Source organism: Egretta garzetta, unplaced genomic scaffold (assembly GCF_000687185.1).
Source record: "Egretta garzetta isolate BGI_Z169 unplaced genomic scaffold, ASM68718v1 scaffold68, whole genome shotgun sequence".
Lineage (NCBI taxonomy): Eukaryota > Metazoa > Chordata > Aves > Pelecaniformes > Ardeidae > Egretta > Egretta garzetta.
Genome location: NW_009260774.1, coordinates 1,443,726 through 1,465,993, shown reverse-complemented (window position 1 = coordinate 1,465,993; position 22,268 = coordinate 1,443,726). Strand labels below are relative to the sequence as shown.

Below are 22,268 nucleotides of genomic sequence, written 5' to 3'. Positions count from 1 at the left end.
CCCCCCAAAAAAAAAAGAGGGGAAAAAAAGCTGCAAAGTATTTCAATGTTTACAGTGTTGTAATGCCATGCATCTTATTCTAGACAGGCATTCCCTTTGGGTTTGCTAGGATCAGTTTTGTATGAGTTGTACATTTGCAAGTCAGTGGTAAAGCATTTTTCTCCTAAAGATATTTTGAACATTGTGATCAAAGAACAATCTGTAATCTAACACAAACCAATCAACCAAACTTTCCTGGATTTTTTCTTTTAGATTGCAGTTTTGTCTCCACATTTTCAAACTTTTTCTGTCTATAGCACTTCAGTGGCCTGCCTCTTTCAAAATGTCATCTGAGATTTGGTTTCTTTGTAATATTTTTTAATTTGTCAAAGTACAAAATATGCCCAGACACAGAAGATAATTAATTACTTCAGCCTCATTAGAGGATGATAGAATTGTGTGAAATTTGTGAAGGAATGAAGTTACTGCAGTGGTCATTGTGTTGTACTTGTAGTCTGTCTTCATGCATCTTGAGATTAGCAAAAGGCACTTGAATAACTAATGTTCTGTCTCTTCTATAAAACATTGGCACAATACAGAAAAAAATAAGAGTTTCTTCAGCATTAATGCTTTCATCATAGAAGCAGTACAGCTGCTGCAGTTACATGCTTCAAGTGTTTGGAACTACTGATGCTGTAAGGAGAAATGAAACTGCAACTAAGGGAATTAGGACTCCTTATTTGAGGTCATTTTACAGAAGAGTCCCATTTATAATAATAATGAGTGGAAAATTGAGGTGAAAAGTGCTTAACTGTAAACAGCAGAAATTCTAAAAGCTACCAAAGTGTCTACTGTATGTCTCTGAAAGATACAATTTGAGGAGCCTGAGAAGTCATACTTACCTGTTCTGCATATTTTCAGTGTTCAGTGGACATTGATTGGCGTTCATGTAGTGTTATGCATTCTTTAAACAGTTGGATTTATTAGTTGACAGTCTCTGGGCATGTTTCAGTGTGGTATGTGGCTCCTTCTGGGACAACAAAAGGATTCTGTACCCGAGACATCAGTCTTGGAACAGTCAGCACGTTTCACCTAAACACAACCTTTATCAGAGTGAAGATGATCCTTGTGCAATTTTGTGTTGTTTCTAGTAAGGGTAATTCAAGCACTCTTGGTAATTGCCATGACAGATTAACAGAAATAATGAAGCATTTAATTCTCTTTGAGTGTTTCAGAAATGTATAAGCATGGCAATTTACCAGATACATAATGACCTAATTGGTATTTAAAAATTGCTTCTATGTATCGTGACACCCCCCCCCCACACACACACACCACAAGCGATGGAGTTTTAAAACTGCCTGTTAATTTGTTAAGTCACTAGCTGCAATGCATATGATTATTTGATTAAAAGATAATCTTCAGTTCACTTTTTTTGTACAAGCTAAGTAAATTCTATTTATAAAGCAATTAGAAGACAAAATGATAAGGGCCTGTTTCTAAAATTTACTTTTAACTGGTTTGCTCTAAAAGGATAACATAAGAACGGCTAAATAAAACACACTTTTTTGTGTGTTTAGTCTTCAGATACAGACTTGAGATGGTCTTTGGATAAGCAGTCTACAGATAGTGCAGGAGGCATCTATCAATATGATAATTATGATGAAGTTGCTATGGATACAGATAGTGAAACAAACTCTCCAGGTAAGACTTATTTACAGTTTTCCAGTATGGTGATTGGTAAAAAGTAGGAAATAAGCTGTAATTTTAGACAGAAAGTCTTTCTTTTGAGATGTGGCAGTTATAGAACTAACATTTTAAGGTGAGCTAATTCTGTCTTGTTTTAGTGCTGACTCTTTCTCTCTCTGCTGTAGTGGTATTTTTAAGTTTATTCTTTTACATTCCCAAGCAGCTGTGTAGAAAGTAAGGGCCCCAGGGTGTTGACTGGATAGACAGCAGCTTTGCAAAAAAGGGCCTGGGGTCCCAATGGACATTAAGGTGAAAAGTGAGTCAGCAGTGGGGCTTTGGGTGATAAAGGAACTGCAGACTGGGTTGTAGCACTGGGACTATAATGGGTGGTTGGTTGGAGGGGGCTGTTAAACACTGAGACTGGATCAATTTTCTGGTTTCCTGGTAGGGGAAAGATAGTGATGTACTAGAAGGAGTCTAGCAAAGGACCTTTTTGACTAAGGAAAACTGTTTCAGGCCTGTTTTTCATCAAGTTCGTTGTGGACTGGAGCACTTGATTTTTGGAAAGAGACTGGGAGAGCTGAGTTTGTGTTGAGGAGAGAAGATTTTTGCTGTTGTCTTCAACTACTTAGTGGGCAGTTACAGAGAAGACAGAGCCAAATACTTCTGTAGAGTGTGCAACAGAAGGACAAGGGGCAACACTTAAATTCTAACCAAATAAGTTCTGGTGAGGTACAAGGGAAAACTTCACAGAGGATGGTCAAACACTAGAACAAGTTAATTGGAAATGTTGTGGAATCTCCATCCTGAAATACACTTGGAACTTGACTGGACAAGGTCCTTAGCATCCTGGCTGTGGGGGCAGCCCTGCTTTGAGCACCTGTGCTGGGGCACATGCCTTCCAGATGTCCCTTCTAGCCTAAATCATTTGACTCTGAGTTTGAGGTGCATTTAAGGTATTCATGTTTCCTTGTTCCATCTCAACACGTGGACTGTTGAGAAAGCTTCATTAAGTGTACTACTTTATTGGCCATTTTTATTCTCTTGCTTTTTATCTTCCATATTTTTTCTTTTTTTCTCCTCCTTTCTTGTCAGCCTTCCTTATACATTAGTTTGCTAAGTAAGCTACATGAATATTCTCTTGGTGAAGCATGTCAAGCTCTAGTTTTATGTTTCAGAATTCAGTATCAGCTGTGCATTTGGTAGTCTTCTGTCCTAATTTGTGTGGAATTTTTGGTAGCCAGTAATCAGGAGACTCTGTGTTGAGATACCTAGTTTAAGAAGATAGATTCTTGGAAATTCGGCTGAATCATTCTGAATGATTACCTTAGTAGTACTGTTTGGCTGTACTTGCATTTTGTATGTAAAATAGAAAAAGGATGGGTAACTACTCTTTTTATATACATATATATAAGAAATAAATGCACTGTGCTGTCTGGTGTTACCTTTCAAATTGGTGCATAGTAAAAACATTTGTTGTCTTCTTTTGCCACATTAAATCAGTTGAAGTGTAAGCATGAGTTGGCGTTTAGTAACTACCTGCCAGATTTCTTACACTTGATAATTTCTCATTTAATTACAGCTTCTTCTCCAGTGCAGCCTCCTTTCTATGAGTGTCCAATAGGATATTTTCCACCTCCAGTACCACCAATTTCCTTGCCACTGCCACCTCCAATTCCAGTAAGTAACCTTGAAAGGAGTGTGTTTTTTAAAAGGTTGATAATTCTCATTTTGTATCTTATTACTAATGCTAAAGTTAGGATTAAATTTAGATTCTGTTTTTGATAAGATTCTCTGCTTGGTGAACAATCTAATAGACTTGTGGTTACTTTTTTTAAAACTCTTTATTTCAGCTATTTTTTGACTGGTCCAATTCCTGTTTAGTGGAAGTTCTCCCTTTTAAACTAGAATTTTCCCTTCATTGTTAGAGCTAAGCTGTTCCATAACACAAAGCAAAAATTGCCTGACGCACATAAGGAAAAATAATGAAGTGGAATTGTTAGTGCAAGGCAACTGCGCATCTTATCTCTAGGCCACGTGTGTAGATATGCTTATTCTCTGACTTGTTACCTAGGAACCAAAGATGTAGCTAATCAGTCCTTCCAAACTATATGCTGGCTGGCTGCTCACCTAAGAATTCACATGGAAATTGAATTAGTGTGGTTTTCTTCCACACTGCCCTTCTTCACTGAATGGTTGTTACCCATCTTAGTAAAGCAGTAGAAACTTGCCAGTCCCTGCCACGGTAGCTTCTGAATTTTTGACTTAAGGGAATTTGTGATTTTGTTAGATAAGATAAATTTATAAAACTGTTTAAGGATTGTTTTTTCAAGCAGTGTGAACCTATCTGATCAGCCATATTTCTGTGGCTCGACGTCCTGGTTTCGACTGGGATAGAGTTAATTTTCTTCCTAGTGGCTGGCATAGTCCTGTGTTTTGGGTTTAGTATGAGAATGATGCTGATAACACCCTGATGGTTAAGTTGTTGCTAAGAAGTGCTTAGACTAGCCAAGGACTTCTCAGCTTCCCATGCTCTGCACAAGAAGGTTGGAGGGGGCACAGCCAGGACAGCTGACCCCAACTGGCCAAAGGGCTATTCTGTACTATATGGTGTCATGCTCATTATATAAACTGGGGGGAGCTGGCCAGGGGGCAGAGTTTGCTGCTTGGGGACGGGCTGGGCATCATTCAGCAGATGGTGAGCAATTGCATTGAGCATCACTTGTTTTGTATATTCTATTATGATTATTATTTTCCTCTGCAGTTTTATTAAACTGTCTTTATCTCAACCCATGGGTTTTGGTTTTTTCCCAGTTCTCTCTCCCATCCCACTGGGGGGCGAGGAGAGTGAACAAGCAGCTGCATGGTGCTTGGCTGCCAGCTGGGGTTAAACCTTGACACCAGATTATCTCTGGTTCTGAATTCTCATTTACGTTTAGTTTGTACATTTGCACTACTTTACTATCCAAATGTAACCTTGTTGTTTCCATTATCTTTCAGTAATTATTGTTTAGCAGCAGCCTTTGACAGTGATCTAAATCCACTGTGGTCTGAATTAGTTTTAAACCATGAAATAATTTAGGTCTGAACCTCTGCTAAATAATCACAAAGTAGTAGTAATTTTCACGTTTTAACCCCTTGTTTTCCTTTTTATCTTAGCCTGTACCATCTTTGAGCCAACTTTATGTAGAGGGTATTTCTTGTGTTCTTGAGCCACCTCCACCTCTTCCACCTCTTCCGCCTGAAGAGCCTGAACAGCCACCAAAACCTCCATTTGCTGATGAGGAAGAGGAAGAGGAGATGCTCTTAAGAGAAGAGTTACTCAAGTCTCTAGCCAACAAACGAGCTTTCAGATCTGAGGTACTCCATTGGTTTTTGAATATAAACCTCTAGATGGCAATCTTGACCAAAACTTAAACGTAACCTGCTAAGTGAGGTTTACAGTCTTTTTTATGCTTTTTTCTGATGACTTGGGGAAAAAAAAAGTTTAAATTTTCTGAAATTCTGTCACCCTCTGCCCTCCAAAAGAAGCTGAAACAAAAGCTACCCCAGAACACCATTTGAATTGTAAATTGCAGCTTGTCTTTTATTTCTGAAGGAATTATGAAACTTCAAGATGCTGAAAATTGAGTTTGTTCAGGGGAACAGGGATTTGCTGCAAAAAAATGTTTATTATTTATCAGCTGTCAGTTAGAAAACAAGACATTTAATTTTGTTTCAACCTTCTAGTAAAAGGAATTAGTAGAGGTTAACTGTTTTGGTTTTTTTGGAGTGAGAACCAAAGTTTGTGGTTTTAAAAGTTTAGATTGATTTTTTTGACCTCATTTAAAGACTGCTAATATTTGCAGTTGACCTGTGAAAAATGGGCATGTTCTTACATGCCTTTTTGATATTATTGCAGAATTGCAAGATTTGTCTAATACATTTGGATAGTCTGTCTAAATGACAATTCCAAGTTCCAAGACATGTATGGAACAATCTCATTTATGCTTATGTCTTTTAAAAATAGCTGTGTTGTAGTGTGTATTTTGATGACAATATTTTTGTTTTATTTTGTTAGGAAACTTCAAGTAACAGTGGTCCACCTTCCCCTCCTGTTCCAGATAACTTGCAGTCTGTGCCAAGAAGCAATCTGTCTGCTGTCAGTATTAATACTGTGTCTCAGCCACGGGTACAAAACACAAAGTTTGTTAGAGTACCGAGGCCTCCACGAGCAGTGATCACAGTAAGGAAATATTGGTGCTTTCTATTAGTAAGACTGTGAGTTGAAGTTGTCCTCGGTTCAAGTGAACAACAGACTTAGGGTTTTCTAGTAATACAGCACAGAATGTTTGAATTTAGTAACTTTGTTAATCCATATGCTCTTCTAGAAAGAATTTGACACTGAAGTAAAAAATTACAGCTTGAGAGCATCAAAACACGCCAGTACACATCTGAACTGAAAGAGACTGTAAATATAGTTCAGTTAATTTCTCTTCCAGATCAGCACAGACTAAAGGATGCTGTTCAGTGGTAGCTGAGCCAATCCATTCACTGTTTGTTGCCAGAAAAGACGTAGTCTTGCTCTTTCTCCTGCTCCTGGCCAAAAGGTGTCTCCCCTCTCTTAAAATGGGGTCTGGAGCATCAATCCTGTTGCTTAATGCATCAGTCCTGTTGCTTAACTTATTTAACATGCTGAACTGGTTAGAAAGCTAACCTTGGGGGGAAAAAAGTACTTATCCTTCTAGGGGGGAGTTGAATTTTTTCAGTGAACAGTGTGTGAGCATCAGAGCTAGCAGAAAACTGGTGGCAGATGGCATGTCTGTGAGTCCGGCTGGAAGACAGAGGAGAGTGTATGCTCTTCAGGCAGCAGCAGGCTCCGTTGCATTAGCTCAAGCCATATTCTGTAACTTGACCTTCATTTGAATGGTCATGGGAACTATGTGCAGCTAGCATTTGATTTGTGATGTCTACATCTCCTTGGACTGTTGGAAAGTTGTTATAAAACCATAAGCCTGTGTTATGCCAGACTGGAAGCCCATATAATCTACTGTTCTACTGGTGGCAGTGAACCATACGTAGTGGATAGTTGGCGATTACTTTAAAAACACATCTTGCAAAGCTTGGTTTCTTGTAGCTCTTCTCCATGCAGTATTTAATGAATAGTATGATTGTGTCCATACCTTTCTGTTAGTGGATGGTGTTGCTAATAAACCTAATACTTTTTTTTTTTTTCACTAAATGTGGAGGAATATATAGTATCTTTGAGACTATATCACTATCAAATCTAGCTGTAGCTGGCCAACAATTTTCTTCCTCATAAATACAGACTTGATCACTTGGTCACCTGATGCCATATTGAAGAAAAAAAAAGCTTAAGGTGGTAGAGATCTGAATTTAGTCGTTCTAAGGCCTACTTTCCTTTCTGTAAGCTTAAAGTGGATGGGTTTTTTTTTGTCTGTACCCATATTCACAATCTACTTTAAATTCTAGATGTGACTAGAGTAATTGTTCAATTTGGCCATGCTTATATCCTTTCTATAATTTCACATTTACTTACATTTTTAAGTATTCTTATGTTTAAATACTAAACCTATTCTGAAAAAAAAATTAAATTAGCACATATTCTATTATCTTGAGACTTCATTGACTGCTGTTGCATAAATGAGGGAGAAGATGTTACTGGGGAGCCATTGATTTGTTTTAGTAACATAATAAATATCTCATCAGCTGTGCTATTGAAAGGCATTATGTAAATACTAAAAAAACCCTGCAACTGAAATACAGTGCCTGTTGCTAGTGACGGTTAGCTTAGTTAAAGCTGCCAGATTAATACCTTGTATTTGAATCAGTTAGTTTGGCTAGTGTCTTTTTTTACAGAAATTATATTAGAAACAACACATTTTGCATTTGTTATTTTTTTTAAATAGCCTGGGATATAGAATATTTATATATAAAATAGTTGTGTATTTTAAAGAACTTACGGCCAAATAAACTTCACAGGAGACTAGTCACAAGGTATTTCTGCCCTTTGTGAAAACAATTCAGTGCAAAAACTATCAATTACTACTGTTAGTTTAAGCTTTTAGAAACAATTTGAATTGAATGCTTATGGGTTTTTTTAACTTTTGTAGTGTTTGGTATTTCTTAGGGGAGCTTAAAAAAAGTGAAATCACGAGAATTTATTGTTGAACTTAAAAACTGATAGTTTTTCTGTGAGCATTGTTGGAGATATCCAGAAATTAAAAAATCACAAAGGTATAGAAAATGCAAATTAATTTCATAGGTTTGGGGGCTTGGTAGCTTTTGAATGTTTGAGTATGCTGTGCCATATTTCAGAAGAGGTTTTAAACTTACAAACCTTGGGATTTTGTCTGTTGAGTTGAGGACCTCTGCATAGTGAAATAGCCTACAGATATTGGTTTGCTTTTTCAATGACATTTTGTCACCCTTTCTCAAAGTTGTCATGGACACTGAGGAGTCTGTTCACCACAGATTGGAAATATGTCTTAGAATATTATGGAGAGATCCTGCATTACAGCTGAGGCTGTGGTTCCCCTGCAGCAGAAGCTAATCTTACTGAAAGCAGTGTGATGGTAGTTGCCTGGTGTTGCTTCACTGATTGTTAAACATTTTGCTGAACCACATCAAAAAATAACAGCTGGGAAAAAACACGTGGAGACAAGCTGACTTTGACCCTCCACATTATCAGCTTTTCCTCTGGAAGAAAAATGGGGAAGGCAGTTAGAGACAGTTTACCCTACACAACTGTGCCAAAAGCAGGTTGGCAGCTTTGGTCTTTTAATACCAAGAGCCTGTGATAGGGAATGGGTGTATTGGGCATCTGAAGATGGGAAGGGTGATTAATCAGGTCTTGCCTGATTAATTTAGGTTTTCATGGAGCTACAGCCAGAGACTTATTTGTGAGGAGAGGACCAGTGCCTTGTTCTGTTTTCTTGCAGCAATATAAATTGGAATTTCACCTGCCTGTGCTATGGTGGTGCAAAAATGATGCAGCTGTAGTACGTTCAGAGGAGGTAGTAGATATGATCCTTATTTTAAGAACTTGTTTAAGTCCAGAAGGAGGATATCAAGAAGAACCAATCGTGGAAATTTGGTACTTTTCACTTTTAAAAGTAGGGTTTTTTTGTGGGGTGTGTGCTTTTAAAGACGTCCTGTCCTGAGGTAAAGGTTAAATATGTAACTGTAATTGTCCAGACCTACACTGGGAGATGGGAAGAGCAGTCCTGGAAAAGTGAACTAAGTTGCTTCTTTTCAAGCTGTAACTCCAGAGCATTTGAGATTAATCTAAATTGTCTGCTTGTTTCTGCATCTTTCTTTGTGCTGGAATTGGCAGTCATCTGATCTTCAGTGAGCTGTTTCAGTTAGTGATGTTGGCAAAAAGTGATTAATCTTGTTTCACTTGTTCTTTATGTACTGTTGGTGTTCTGCCAATTTAACTGCCTGAGCAGCTCACTGTAAGGTCAGCTAAGTATAAGTGTGGGACAAGAGGCATCACAACTGTGTGGCAGAAAGCTGAGGGAGTTCTGGTATGTATGCCACAGCATTTCTAATTCAGGCTTGATTAATTGTTACCTCTCAGTTACTTAAAAAAAAAATGCTTGCAAATGGTAGATGATAATTTTCATTATGATTGAAATAATTCATAAAGTATAGGAGTCAAAGGTTTGAGATTCATATGCTATGACCATGGAGATGTAAATATGCTGCAGATACTTGGGAATAGGTTGAAAATGTTGGAGTACCTTTCATGTTACAGTATCAAGAATGGGGACAGTTAACTCTCTCTTGTAGTGGAGATGCACAAACGCTTAGGTTTTTTTCTTACAATGTGGAATTGGTGAGCCATGATAACAAAAGGAATTAACCTCCTTTTTCTCTTCTAGTAAATTTGTGCTCGGTTGTATCTGTCTCTAACTTTTTATTCTTGCTATAAAACTTTTTTCATTCTCCCCACAGCTTCCAAAACACAAGTCTGTTGTGGTTACATTAAATGACTCTGATGACAGTGAGTCTGATGGAGAGCCGTCTAACTCCACTAACAGTGTCTTTGGAGGACTAGAATCTATGATAAAAGAAGCAAGGAGAAATGTTGAGGTAAACACTATCAGTATTTTATAGTTTTATTTTGTAATGATTTTTTTTGGTACATGGAATTTGAACTTCAGAATTCAGTCAAGAAATGCCGGATTACATCAGAAATGGGCAAGAGTGAGTACATTACTCCTGCCTGGACCATTACATTGTAATTTGGATTGCATAAGATAATTAAAATATTTTTTTGGTTAAGATGGCATCCTGAAGATAGAATTTGTAATATATTTTGGTTTCATTTTTTCAATTAAAATTCAATGCATCTTTAATTACTAGCAAAAAAATACTGACTTAAAAGGTCGTCTTAGTCTTGAACAGCTTTAAGTTTATGCTGAAATGTCTCTTAAAAATAGTAGTTAATAGCTGTATTTTAAACTAGCGTGATTAGTATTGACTCAAACCTTGTTGTAATAGGCCTCAAAAATCAAAGCCCCTCCAAAATCAGAAAAAGAAAATGATCCAATGAGAACTCCAGAGGCTCTACCAGAAGATAAGAAGATAGAATACAGACTCTTAAAAGAAGAAATTGCCAGGTACAACTGAGTTTAACTGTTAATGTAAAATGTGTATTCTTTGTAGTCATCTACTAGTCTATGTTTGTAACTGGAAGGATTATCTTGAGTTCGAAAATCTTGCCATTACCCTCAGGTTTTTCCCCCACTCAATTTTTAGTAAGACAACATAGGAGTGTAACAAAAGTCCTTGGATTGGAACTGACTTACAGTTAGCTGACTGCAGTTGTGGAAAGTTCTTGTCCTGCTATTTTTTTGAAGATTTTTAAAACTGTTGGGAGTACACATCAAAATGAATGTTGAAGCTGCTGAACATCTTTCCTTTTAACATCTCTGTTTTAGTCGTGAGAAGCAACGTTTAATTAAGTCTGATCCACTGAAGAACAATTCGTCCCCTGCAAATTCTGATGGTGAAGTTGATGGCATTGGGAGAATAGCAGTAGTGACAAAACAAGTCACAGAAGCAGAAGCAAAGCTTAAGAAAAACAGGTACATATTCCCCGTCATAAGTCCTACCTTGTTTTCTTAGCAGAATGAAAATTGTAAATAATCTTTTTGAATGTGTAGCATTTAAAGCACAGCAAACGATTGGTTTTCTTTTGTCTTGAACTATGCAGTCTTGAATCTTAATGCTGTACAAAAGGAATTGTGTTGTAGTGCCAGCGTGGTGTTTGATGGTAACTTTTAAATATGATTTGTCATGCTGACTATTTTCAGCTGTGTTTATGTTCTGTGCCACCTAACAACTCTGAAATAGGAAAAAACAAGCATGCTTTTCACTAGCAGTACACTTTGAGGGTAGCATATTTCAGTGGGATTTGCCTGAGAGAGAGAAAAAATGAATGAGTTTTTCTGCAGAATAGGCATGCTGTTTGAAGGTTTTCCTGTATGCCTTTTCTCTTTGAGCATGCCTCTTCCATGTTCCTCACCCTTCCATGTTAATGTGGAAAATATGTCCTTTTGCATTATTATTATCTGCTACTATTGCTACTTGATTATTTCTGTGTGGTCTTGTGCACGAACTGGTTCCTGGTCAGACATAAATTGAAGGACATTCCTCTGTCCTGACTTTATTTGCACCTATCTATCTAATTCTTTATCTTGCTTCCTTTAATGCATAGCTTTTTATATTTAATCACTCTCCTATTGTGCCATGGTACTACAGCGTGTAATCTGCTAATGGGTATATGTGCCCTAAGAATTGGGTTATTACTTAACAGAAAGCAAGAACATGCGTGTTTTGGATGTCTTAACATTAAAAACAATATTAAAAATACACTGCTTGCTTACTGTCCCCTGTCCTCATAACTAGAATGTTTTCATCTGCTTTATACTGACCCACTGAACTCCGGATACTGAAATCTGCTGTATGTACTACTAATATTTAATGTCTTACGGATGTAAAGACTATCTGGAGAAACTTCAGAATGCTTTCTTGATAAGTGAGAAAGAGCTGGGTTCTTAAATAACTGGTCTTTCAGAGGAGCAATGATAGCTCTGACAAACTTCCCTTTGGAAAAAAAACTTGTTACGTGGCTTTTCTACTTTTAGACTTCTGTTGATGAAGGATGAATCTGTCTTGAAACATTTGTTGCAACAAGAGGCCAAGAAGAGAGAGAATGTTCGAATTGCTGAAAGTAAGATTAACAAATTGGCTGAACAGCTACAAGCAACAGAGAAGATCTTGAATGCTAATAAGATGTTTCTCAAGAAGCTTCAGGAACAAGTAACTTTAATTTTGAAATGTTTCTGTCCCCTAGAGCTGGCAATCTTGAAATGGGAAGCCTGATTTTTGGAGGCAGTAGGCTTTCTTTGAATTAATCATTAATTAATTCCCAAGTCTCTTCTGATTATATTTTGTTATGTGGCCATATCTGAAAATTTGCATCTTACTGCAGTATTTATTTTTTTCTTTTTTCAGATTCATAAAGTTCAACAACGAGTTACAGTAAAAAAAGCTCTGGCATTAAAATATGGGGAAGAACTTGCTCGAGCAAAAGCAGTAGCAAGTAAGGAAATTGGGAAACGAAAACTGGAGCAAGATCATCTTGGAGTAAGTCTGTTGCACGCTTTTAAACCATGCTGTACTTGAAAAGCAGTTTTGATTAGGAAGCTTAGTTCAAATGGGATTTCAAGAATACGGGAAGACATTTCAAAAGCACTGTGGGAGTCTTCCTATTGGTTGCCTATATTTTTGAGAATTCAACAGAAAATGCGTTAAGCATTTTAAGAAAACTGTTCAAAGCCTGCATTTCTGTGCCGGGGAATGTCATTAACAGATAAACAATAAGGAGCTATATGCCTCTGAAGGAAGGAAAGAAATACATTACTGCCCATAGACAGCAGTGATCTTGTTAAAACTATCTAGTAAACATGCTGAAGTGGGGATCTGATCTTGTTGTTTTGAGAAACAAAATACAGAAAAACAAGGCTGAAACATTTTTGTAAATTTTTCTTACTGTGTTTTCACATCCCCTTCCCTGTCCTGCCCTCCCCCCCCAACAGCACTGCATATGCTTGTTTTATAGCTCACATTTTAAATGTGGGCAGACTTCTGTTAAAGCCCTGTACATGATGTAGGGCAATTTTTATTGAAAAACCTGCAAACGTGCCAGTTGAATTGTGGCAAACTCTTCTGTGGTTTTCCTGCTGTTTTTTGAATTTTTCTGGCAAGAGTTTAAAATATGTTTTTATAAACTGAATTAAATATCTTCCCCGTGTTTCATTTAACTCTTGTCAATAGATCAGTAAATGTAAAAATGAAATAAAGGGAATTTTTTTCTTTTCAGCCAAGCAAAATGTTGAAATTGGAGAACTCCCCTGCATCAAGTCCAAAAAAGCATTCAGCAGAATTGATTGCACTAGAGAAAAAACGACTACAGCAACTAGAGTATGAATATGCTCTGAAGATTCAGAAATTGAAAGAGGCCCGCGCGCTTCAAACGAAGGAACAATCAAATACTGCACCTCAGGCAGAAGAGGAGTCTGAATTTGCATTACCTCAGCCATCACTTCATGATCTTACACAGGATAAATTGTGTTTGGACAGTGAAGAAAACTACTTTGATGATGAAGTTCTGTCTAATTCAAACCGAGAACGAAGGAGATCTTTCAGAGAATCTAATTCTTTCACTAAACCAAATCTTAAACACATGGACACTCCAAAACAAGAAACCATAAACAAACTTTCTAAAAAGGCATCAGAGGAGCCTGAGCTGTTCCTTGGGTTGAATGTTGATGAACTGAAAAAACTTTATGCTAAAGCTGACAGCTTGAAAGAGCTGCTAGTGAAAAGTACTGCCTCTATAGTACCTAAGGAAGATCTGTTGTGTGGTCAGGTAAATGCTTTAAAACTAAATATGAAGGTTGTCTTTATTAGGTGGTATTGCAATTGCTGTATATCTATTTTTCTGTTTCCTAGGAAATTTCAGTGGACATGGATTTTGTTACGTCACAAAATAAGCAAACCGAAGTGAAACCATTTCCATTTGGACCGTATCATAGTCCTCTTCTAGTATTTAAATCCTACAGGTATGAAGACTGTAGCAGCTGTTTGATTTCTATGTATAAGTGTTCAAGTATTCTTCACTGCTCCCCAGGCATGGTACAAAAAGACAAAGAGCAGTGAGAAACTTGACCATCCTGAAACAAGTTGGTCTAGTTTAGGGAACGTAATGATTTTAGTTAGTTTTTCTGGTGTGCAGGAGTCCCTTGCTTTTGTGCAGTATGCTGCTTTTACATTGTATTGCATACTGTTCCCTGCAACTGGATTGTTGTTTGGTGTAACTAATTAAAAATAACAGTTAGGCATTTGAAAACAGGATTTTTCTATCCAATATGAAGCAATCTAAAATCCAGGAAAAAAAATTAACAGAAGCGTATTTCAATTATGCAGTCTTTAAACTTGGCTAGGATTTACATTGTCTGAGTCAAAATTGAGCCAATCACCTATTTTTGGATTCCTGCTCAGTGGAAAGAGGCATGACCACAGTGATTCATCTTGACTTCAAGCAAGCCCTGCAAGTGTAATCATTTTGACACATCTGCCTTTTGACTAAAGAGAACTTTGTTCCTACACATTAACTTTTAGAACACAGAAGTCTGGAATTCAAAGCAGTTGAATCCTACAGTGTGCTTCAGGTTTTTTATTTCTACATTGTTAAGCAACAAAAGATGGAGGACACATCATAAAGGAGTATTTATTTTAACTTCTTGTAGGTTATGGCTTCAATTCCTTAAGGAGCTAGAAATCCCAAAATTGATATAGTCAAACTTTAGCTAAAGATTTAAAACAAGCATTAGTCTGCTCAGCTTAGGCTGGTTTTTGTTTGTTTACATGTTCTAAAATCTGATGTGGATTTTTTCACTGGTTTTTCAAGTTAATATTTAACGGTTCTGTTTATACTTCCATTTGACATTGATCTTATACTGACTAGAGCATGAGTGCAGTTTTTCTAGAACTAATGTAAAATTCACTTTCAGTAGTTTGCTTTCCCTTCTGGATGATTACTACAGATCCTCTTTATATGAATGAAGTTCTGCACCTAAGGGAGAAGAGAATACTAGAGCAGAATCTGTTTAGACTGAGAAGTACTGTTTTGTTCCCCCCCTCTCCCACTGTCTTCACCTTCCTCCTAACTCATAGGTCAGAGGTGCTTTTGGTTAGTAGTAGGGTTTTGGAAATAGTGAGATTTAACACAGAAAAAGTGATTATTTTTTTAAAATGTTTTGTTCAGTAAAAATGATTTCTTACCTTGTAAGCTTTGTTACAATAATTCACTGTTTCATTTTAGGTTTAGTCCGTATTTTCGAACCAAGGAAAAACTGTACCTCAGTTCAGTAACGTATAGCAATATGATAGAGCCAAAACAGTGTTTCTGCCGTTTTGATTTGACAGGCACATGTAATGATGATGACTGTCAGTGGTGAGTTCTTTTAATTTTTGTTTGTTTGAACCAAACCTCTCTTCTAGATGTCTGACTCAGAGACCAAAATAAGCATGGTTTTCATTTCTTTAAAAGGTCTGGGTTTATGATCCTATGAGCAAGTTCTAGAAAAGAAAGTTATTTTTAATACCCTATTGCAGATACTTGGTTAGCAGGAAAAACCTTTCATCTAAGCCATGAAGAAAGGAGGCTTCTTTAAGTATAAATTTAGAAAAGCAGTATGGACTGTTAGAGAATATTTCACCATTTGATTGCCTTGTAATTGAGCCGGGACTCCTCTTGCTTTTTCTAGCTTCAACATAATTCAACATCATGGAACCTCAGGTAGTGGTTGATACTGTTAAGCACATTAGAGTTGTATCATGCTGCTAACCAAAATAAAGCATGTACCAAATAGTATGTGATTATGTAAAGGAAAAAAAAAAGCCACCCACACGATTGTAGTAGTGAAATTCTGGTTTCTGGGAAAATACTGGCTAAGTTTGTTTCTTTGAAGCCTGATGTTAAATTATATTAAAAATAGCTTAATAAACAGTGTTGCACAGTGTATTTAAAAAGTTGGTACAAGAGCAAATGGGTATGAATTGACCAGGAATTAACTCAGTGTGGAAACTTGTAACTACTGGAAAAATAATAGGAGTGGACTTTAGCTCCTTTTTCTGCCCTTTTTGGTGGCAGACAGCTTTTTGGATCAGCTTTTAGCTGTTACCATCAAACCCTAGTTTGAATCTTTTAAATACAAAATGATATCTAATTCTTATTAACTACCTTGTTTGAACTGGCAAGTTCTAAATACTGCGTTTTTACGTTAGTGCAAAGCGAGCGTGCAGAGGTGTATTATAAGAGAGTAAGTCTATAGTGAAATAATGAAGACCAGGATTAAGTTACTGGTGCAGTCTTAAGTTTAGAGAAGACCCGGACATTTAACAGAAATTTCCATGCAGGCTGTAGTGTTTTCTGTGGGTATCACTTTCTTTATGCCTTACCCTAGTGTGTACTAAAAACAACTTACTAGTTACAAGCCTTATTAAATTGTTGCTGTGATAAATATATTCATTGCTTGTTTGTTTGTTTTAGGCAGCACATGAAAGACTACACTCTTAGCCGTAAGCAGCTGTTTCAGGATATTCTGTCTTACAATTTAGAACTGATTGGCTGTTCAGAAAAAAGCACTGATGAGGAAATCGGCACTGCCACAGGTTTTTAAGAGTCTTTTCTCCATTTTTATATACAAAGATTCATTTCTGAAGGGAATGGCTTTCATTAAAAATTCTGGGTGCAAGGACTTCAATGTAAAGCAATGTATAAGATACAGCTATATGAAAAAAACAGATTTTTGCAGTTGTCCCATTCAGTCCTTTGTAGCGGGGTAGTTACCTTGGTGTCTTTTACAGAAAGAAAGAAAAAAAAAATTGCTGGGACTCAGGGGATTGGGGAGCAATGGTCATGGAATTTTGCCCTCTCCCCTTCCTCGCTTCTTTTTAACTACTGGACTGGTCTGATTCAGTGGACTTGGAATTTTATAACAATGTTGTTGCCATATAGGCAAATTGCCGAACAAAACTTTTTCGATTTTTCATTTCTTTGTTCTAGTATCTTAAATTGCCATACCTCTTGAAGCAGTTGTATTTCATGAATTCAGCATAGGTTGTGCTAAATTGGTGTTCACTTATGTGTTTACCTATGATACAAATATTCTTGTTTCAGAAAAATATGTTGAAAAACTTTTCGGTATAAACAGAGACCGAGTGTCAGTGGATCAGATGGCTGTTCTTCTGGCCAGCAATGTCAATGAGAGTAAAAGTCACAGTAAGTAACTTAGTACATAAAATACAATGGAAACGTTTTTAATTATATAAGTACCTTGATGACTTTGTAAACCAAGAATATTTTTTTGTCACTTAGTTTACAATGCTTAGATAACTAAACTCTGCTGCCTTTAATTTACCATAAGCAGAGTTTATTTTAAGGCAATAATATAATAGTTTTGCAGTCCAGTTAGGAGAAGTGACTTGGGCACTTGAACGTAATATATTTTAAAAAACTTGTGTTGAAACTTACACACTTTTGTTGCACTCACAGACTATTTCTATCTAAAATCTTTATTAGCAAAGGTGTTTTAATCTTGAATATAGAGAAGTAAAAGAATTTCTACTACTTTGCTTGTTTACAGCACCTCCGTTTACAACATGGAAAGATAAAAGGAAATGGCGACCAAAGTACTGGAGAAAGCCTCTGTTAGACAGTAGCAGCAGTGAAGAGGAACAGTTCGTTGGACCTATTAAATACGGTAATCTGGACGCATGGCATCCATTAAAAGAGTACTGGGGGAAAATACCTACCAACTTCTTCCCAACACCTGATTTTTAAAGTGGTTCTTAATACCTCTCTTTATATTTCCTGCATGCAAACTTTATTTTGCCTAAATTTTTGGGTAAAGTTTGACCTGAATTTGTTTATATTTAAGGAATAAAAAATCTAGCATAATGTGTGACTGGAAGATAAGGTGGAATTTCTATTTACCTGTTCTTAAAAGGAACATAAGGAGCTATTTCTCTAGAATGTTTCAGCTTTGCCCATAGGCCATTGGGATTTTTTTATTTTTATTTTTCCCTCCCAGAACTGTAATTAATAAAACTTCATATGTTCATTTATCTTAAATTTTTACGGAGTTAGTATTTGGTGTTGAGGTCAGGAGTTAAAAAAAGCTGCTGTTAAATGGCGTTTGAGACTTGGAAGCTTGCTAGAGTGTCAGTAACCCAACAGTGTTTCACATGCAACTCATGCAAGTGGGAGCTTTGCGATTTGTTAGCAAATCCTGTAAAAAGGATTGTTAGACTCAGAATTGAGATAAATTTTTCTTTGTCAGGTATGTTTATTTCTTAATGCTGCCTAATGAACTGCTTTAATAGGTGTCTGTTGATCAAAGCAGCCTTGTACTGCTATTTATTTCTTCCACGTGCATTTGAAATAGAACAGTTTTCTACAGACTACACAGTTCTAAGTTTTAGAGGATGTTGAAATAACCGTATTTTGCTCTGGTCAATGGCTATATTTGAAATACATAAATGCCACCCCTTGTGTGAGTTCTAATCCTACAGGTTTTTTTTATTTGCAGCCCATCCCACAGAACATAAAAAGAGAGTTCCAATTCTTGATGCTGTGGTGACTCCAGATGATGTCAGGTATTTTACAAGTGAGACTGATGACATTTCCAACTTGGAGGCAAGTGTCCAAGAAAATCCCTGTGACGTACAGCTTTGGATTAAACTTGCATACAAATACTTGAATCAAAATGAAGGGTAAGTCTGCTATATTTTAGATTTGATTTTGTCCTTTACCCATGCTGCTATGAAGTTTTCGTTCTGATGTTAGAGAACTTTCTTCAACAATGCCACAAATTTATTACTTAAAAGTAGGTTAAAAAATACACTAGGTTTCCTACTGTCTGCAGTGTAGTGAGTGAGTAATAAATTATACTGTTTATTTTTAGGTAGGTTCTGATTCAGAATTGAAGTTGATGGAAAGTAGTGTGGGAGAAATAATTGTTTGTGTTTAAAGAGTGCACAACCTAATGTATTCCCAAGATTACAGTGGAATGTCGTACTTCCAATGATAAAGTAGTGGACCAATAAACTCAAATCTTTCTCCTCTACAGAGTGAATGGTTGGAATAATGTTTGAAATGACTTTCATGAGAAAGCTTTCTTGTAGCAACAGTTCTGCTATATGGTTTTATGCCTGTAGAAATGGTCCAGTTGAGCACTCAGTTTCCTATTTTGTAATTTCTTAATTTTTGGATTTCTTAAGTTTCTCTAGTTTCTGTTTCTTTAAATTATTCTGCAGGCTACCATGTTTTTACTGGCAATCAAATAATTTCAGTAGGAATTCTGTCATGATGGTTTCATTCTAGAGATTGACTTTGATTTTAGTAGTGAGGTACTGCCTTAAGCAGCTGCAGCAGGGAGGAAAGGGAACGGAGAGAGGAGAAGCTCTCTTTTTAAAAAGCCTTGTGTAAACTGTAGATAATGGAAAATGTAGCAAAAGATCAGTTTAGCTCTATCAGTAGCTGCCTGTACTCTAGAAGGGATAGAACTGGAAAAGCCAGTATTCAAAGAAAATAGTACCGGAAAGTGGTAGGGTGAGAAGAGCGCATTTTCTAAATGTAAGTGTACTTGGAAAAAGACCAAGAAAAGAAGGGAGAAAACCTAATGGAAGACAATGCATCCTTTTCTTAAAATAGCCACCTCCCTCACTGCACCCCCCCGCTGCCTCAGTACTCTGAAGCAACTGAGTGGTTTAGTAGGTGGCAGTGGTGGTAGAAGGGTTTTGGAGAGCTTCAGACTTCTACATGGTTAACTGCGATAGTTTTATTTTCGGACATGTTTTTTTTCTTTCATAAATGGCTATGCAAAGTAACTTCTAAAGATGTTTTCAGAATAAATGGGACCTCAGAAGCTTTCTGTGGTTTTAATGAAGTTTGTTTATGAATTAAAGCTCAGCTCTGTGGTTTGCAATATAGTCAGTTATTTGAGCTAATTTTGCATTACTTTGCTGTTATCATCTCATGATAGTTATCTCAAAAAGTAAAATATTTTTTTTATTGGTTTAGAGGTATAGAAAACCTGCATGACATGCATAGAAACCTGAAATAAAGGCTTATATTTGACTGCAGAAAGTAAACTAAATATATAACAGAAACATTCTAACTCAGTTTACTAAGCCTTTGAAATTTCTACTGAACTTTTTAAGTCTGTATGATGTAAACGCCTTTATATGATTGCAACTTGAGACTTCTGCTTACAGGTGAATCTTACCCATTTTCAATTAAATGGGACTCTTATGTGAATTGGCACTCTTTTCATAGAAAACTTATTTTTCCGTGCACTATGATAATGGCACCTAATAATTACCTTTGAAGGATGAAAACTTTGAAACTTTCATGGTAAAGGACAGCACATGTTAAAAAGAAAAAAAAAAAGGCTGACTGTGTGTCACTTCCATTCTAATTATAAGCATCCATTTTCATAGTTGATGTTGTGTAAGTCATAATACTTACATAGGTGATGCATGTGCTTTTTAAATTTTTTAATATTTACAGCTCATCATCTGAGTGTTTAGATTCTACTTTAAATGTTTTGGCTCGAGCCCTTGAGAACAACAAAGAAAATCCTGAAATTTGGTGTCATTACCTGAGACTCTTCTCAAAAAGAGGAACCAAGGAAGAGATACAGGAAATGTGTGAAACAGCAGTGGAATATGCTCCCTCTTATCAAATCTGGTGGACAGTAAGTAAAAAAAAAAGTATATGTGAAATGTTCATGTAGGTGTGCATTTTCTCCTGTAGAAAACCAGTATGTATGACAGGAAAAGTGTGAAATGAAAAACACTATAGCTTTTTGAAAACTCAAAAGTTCCTCAGAAAAATGAAGTGATTTGAAGTTCTGTTTGCAGGATATTTGTAGAAACCATGACTTCTCCTCAGGTAGTAAGTTATTTAAAATCAAGATGTTAGATTTCTTTTTTTGTTGTTGTTACTTAAGCTTGCAAAGTTAATCTTTGACTATTTGATCTTTAATAGTTAAACAGTACTTTTTTTTGAGGTTTAATGTGAAAATCTGGTGTGAGGGAGGGAAATACGGTTCCTAAGGTGGTGAAAGACAGGATCTGAAGTTTGTGATTTATGTGATTTTAAACTTTAACCTAGAAGCTTTACTAGTATTATGATGATTATTATTATTATTAGTAATATGAATTATTTCTCTCTAGTTTTTAAATTTGGAGAATTCCTTTGATGGAAAAGACTATGTATGTGGGAAGATGCTACAGTTCCTAATGGAAGTGACAGACAGAGAAGAAAATCCAAATCTCGTGTCCTTTCAGCTGCTGGAGACTCTCCTGTACAGGGTTCACTTAAGCCTGTTTACAGGAAGACATCAGAATGCTCTTCTGCTGCTGCAGGTAACTTCCAGGTTACCCACACAGGAATTGTCTTCATGTCTTCACCTTTCTAATGCCTGTGACTCTGTTAGCATCAACTTCAGAAGAACTGTTCCTTCATTTGCTGAAGGAATTCTCCTAGAAAATTCTGTTTTGAGATGTGATGCCATTGTAAAATTTGGATATACCTTTGGGTTCTTTGTTGCCTATTTTGCTTAGCTTGTGTAGCTAATAGCCTAGATCACTATGTCTCAGAACAATTCCTAGGGAATTGCTTTACCACTTGATTTCAGGTAAGCCGTAGAACACTCTTCTGCAGTGATGGGATTGCCTCAGGTACTCAAATGTTTATTGCTGCAGAAGTCATCAAACAAGTAGTTCTTGGGAAAGAACATAGTATGATGTTAATTAACAGTATTGCCCTGCTCTGAAATGTGGAGACTTAGATTGGACTTTATTGATCCAATGAACTCTAAAGTCATGGAGTTATCTCAGGCTTTTATTGTGACTGTAGAAAGAATTTAGGTCACTACTACTATTCTGTAGATGAAGCAGTGGATAAAAGTGAGAAATCAAGTGCTGACATCAGCTCCTACTAAAAGTGGGGAGTGATGTAGTTGCAATTGCAAGTTTTTTCATTCCTACCAGCAGGTGGCACCTGTTGATTGCTACACCCTAAAACATTTTTCTCAGTGGTGTGGTTTAAGGCTGTAATGTGATTTTCTAGCTTTAGTGTAATGCTGTGACTTCCTCCAAAAGCTATTCAGAACACAGCAGTACTGATAAATGTAACTCTGAATGTTTGACTGAATGAACAAAAAGAACAGAGAGAAAACCTCAGTTTATGTTGAATTGACTTGGAAAGCCAATGTATATGGGAGAATAACATGGGTTGTTTTCCCTTACCTTTCCCCAAAGCATCATCACAAAACCAAACTTTTTTTTTAATAGTCTTAAATGTGTCATTGAAAAAAATGTCTTGGGGAGAGATTGTTTAGCCATATTTAAGAGAAGATAATTTCTAAGTAAATGCTATTTCAGAGTACGTAGCAACGTGTTTCTTTGAAAACTTGAAAGCAAATTTTCTAAAGTAAATATTTTGAAGGGTG

General features: G+C 36.5%; 1 protein-coding gene across 1 annotated transcript in view; it reads left to right on the top strand.

Annotated features, from left to right (window-relative positions):
* The window catches only part of ZFC3H1 (zinc finger C3H1-type containing), a 45,325-nt gene that overhangs the window by 10,492 nt on the left and 12,565 nt on the right, over positions 1 to 22,268 (top strand). Inside the window, exons 7-24 of the mRNA XM_035901677.1 lie at positions 1,560 to 1,683; positions 3,251 to 3,348; positions 4,828 to 5,028; positions 5,729 to 5,893; positions 9,628 to 9,765; positions 10,177 to 10,295; positions 10,617 to 10,763; positions 11,826 to 12,000; positions 12,196 to 12,327; positions 13,064 to 13,612; positions 13,696 to 13,805; positions 15,068 to 15,199; positions 16,298 to 16,419; positions 16,928 to 17,029; positions 17,394 to 17,510; positions 18,339 to 18,522; positions 20,321 to 20,507; positions 20,989 to 21,180. Coding sequence (XP_035757570.1) covers positions 1,560 to 1,683; positions 3,251 to 3,348; positions 4,828 to 5,028; positions 5,729 to 5,893; positions 9,628 to 9,765; positions 10,177 to 10,295; positions 10,617 to 10,763; positions 11,826 to 12,000; positions 12,196 to 12,327; positions 13,064 to 13,612; positions 13,696 to 13,805; positions 15,068 to 15,199; positions 16,298 to 16,419; positions 16,928 to 17,029; positions 17,394 to 17,510; positions 18,339 to 18,522; positions 20,321 to 20,507; positions 20,989 to 21,180 — 2,994 coding nt within the window. The remainder of the gene's footprint in view (positions 1 to 1,559; positions 1,684 to 3,250; positions 3,349 to 4,827; positions 5,029 to 5,728; positions 5,894 to 9,627; positions 9,766 to 10,176; positions 10,296 to 10,616; positions 10,764 to 11,825; positions 12,001 to 12,195; positions 12,328 to 13,063; positions 13,613 to 13,695; positions 13,806 to 15,067; positions 15,200 to 16,297; positions 16,420 to 16,927; positions 17,030 to 17,393; positions 17,511 to 18,338; positions 18,523 to 20,320; positions 20,508 to 20,988; positions 21,181 to 22,268) is intronic.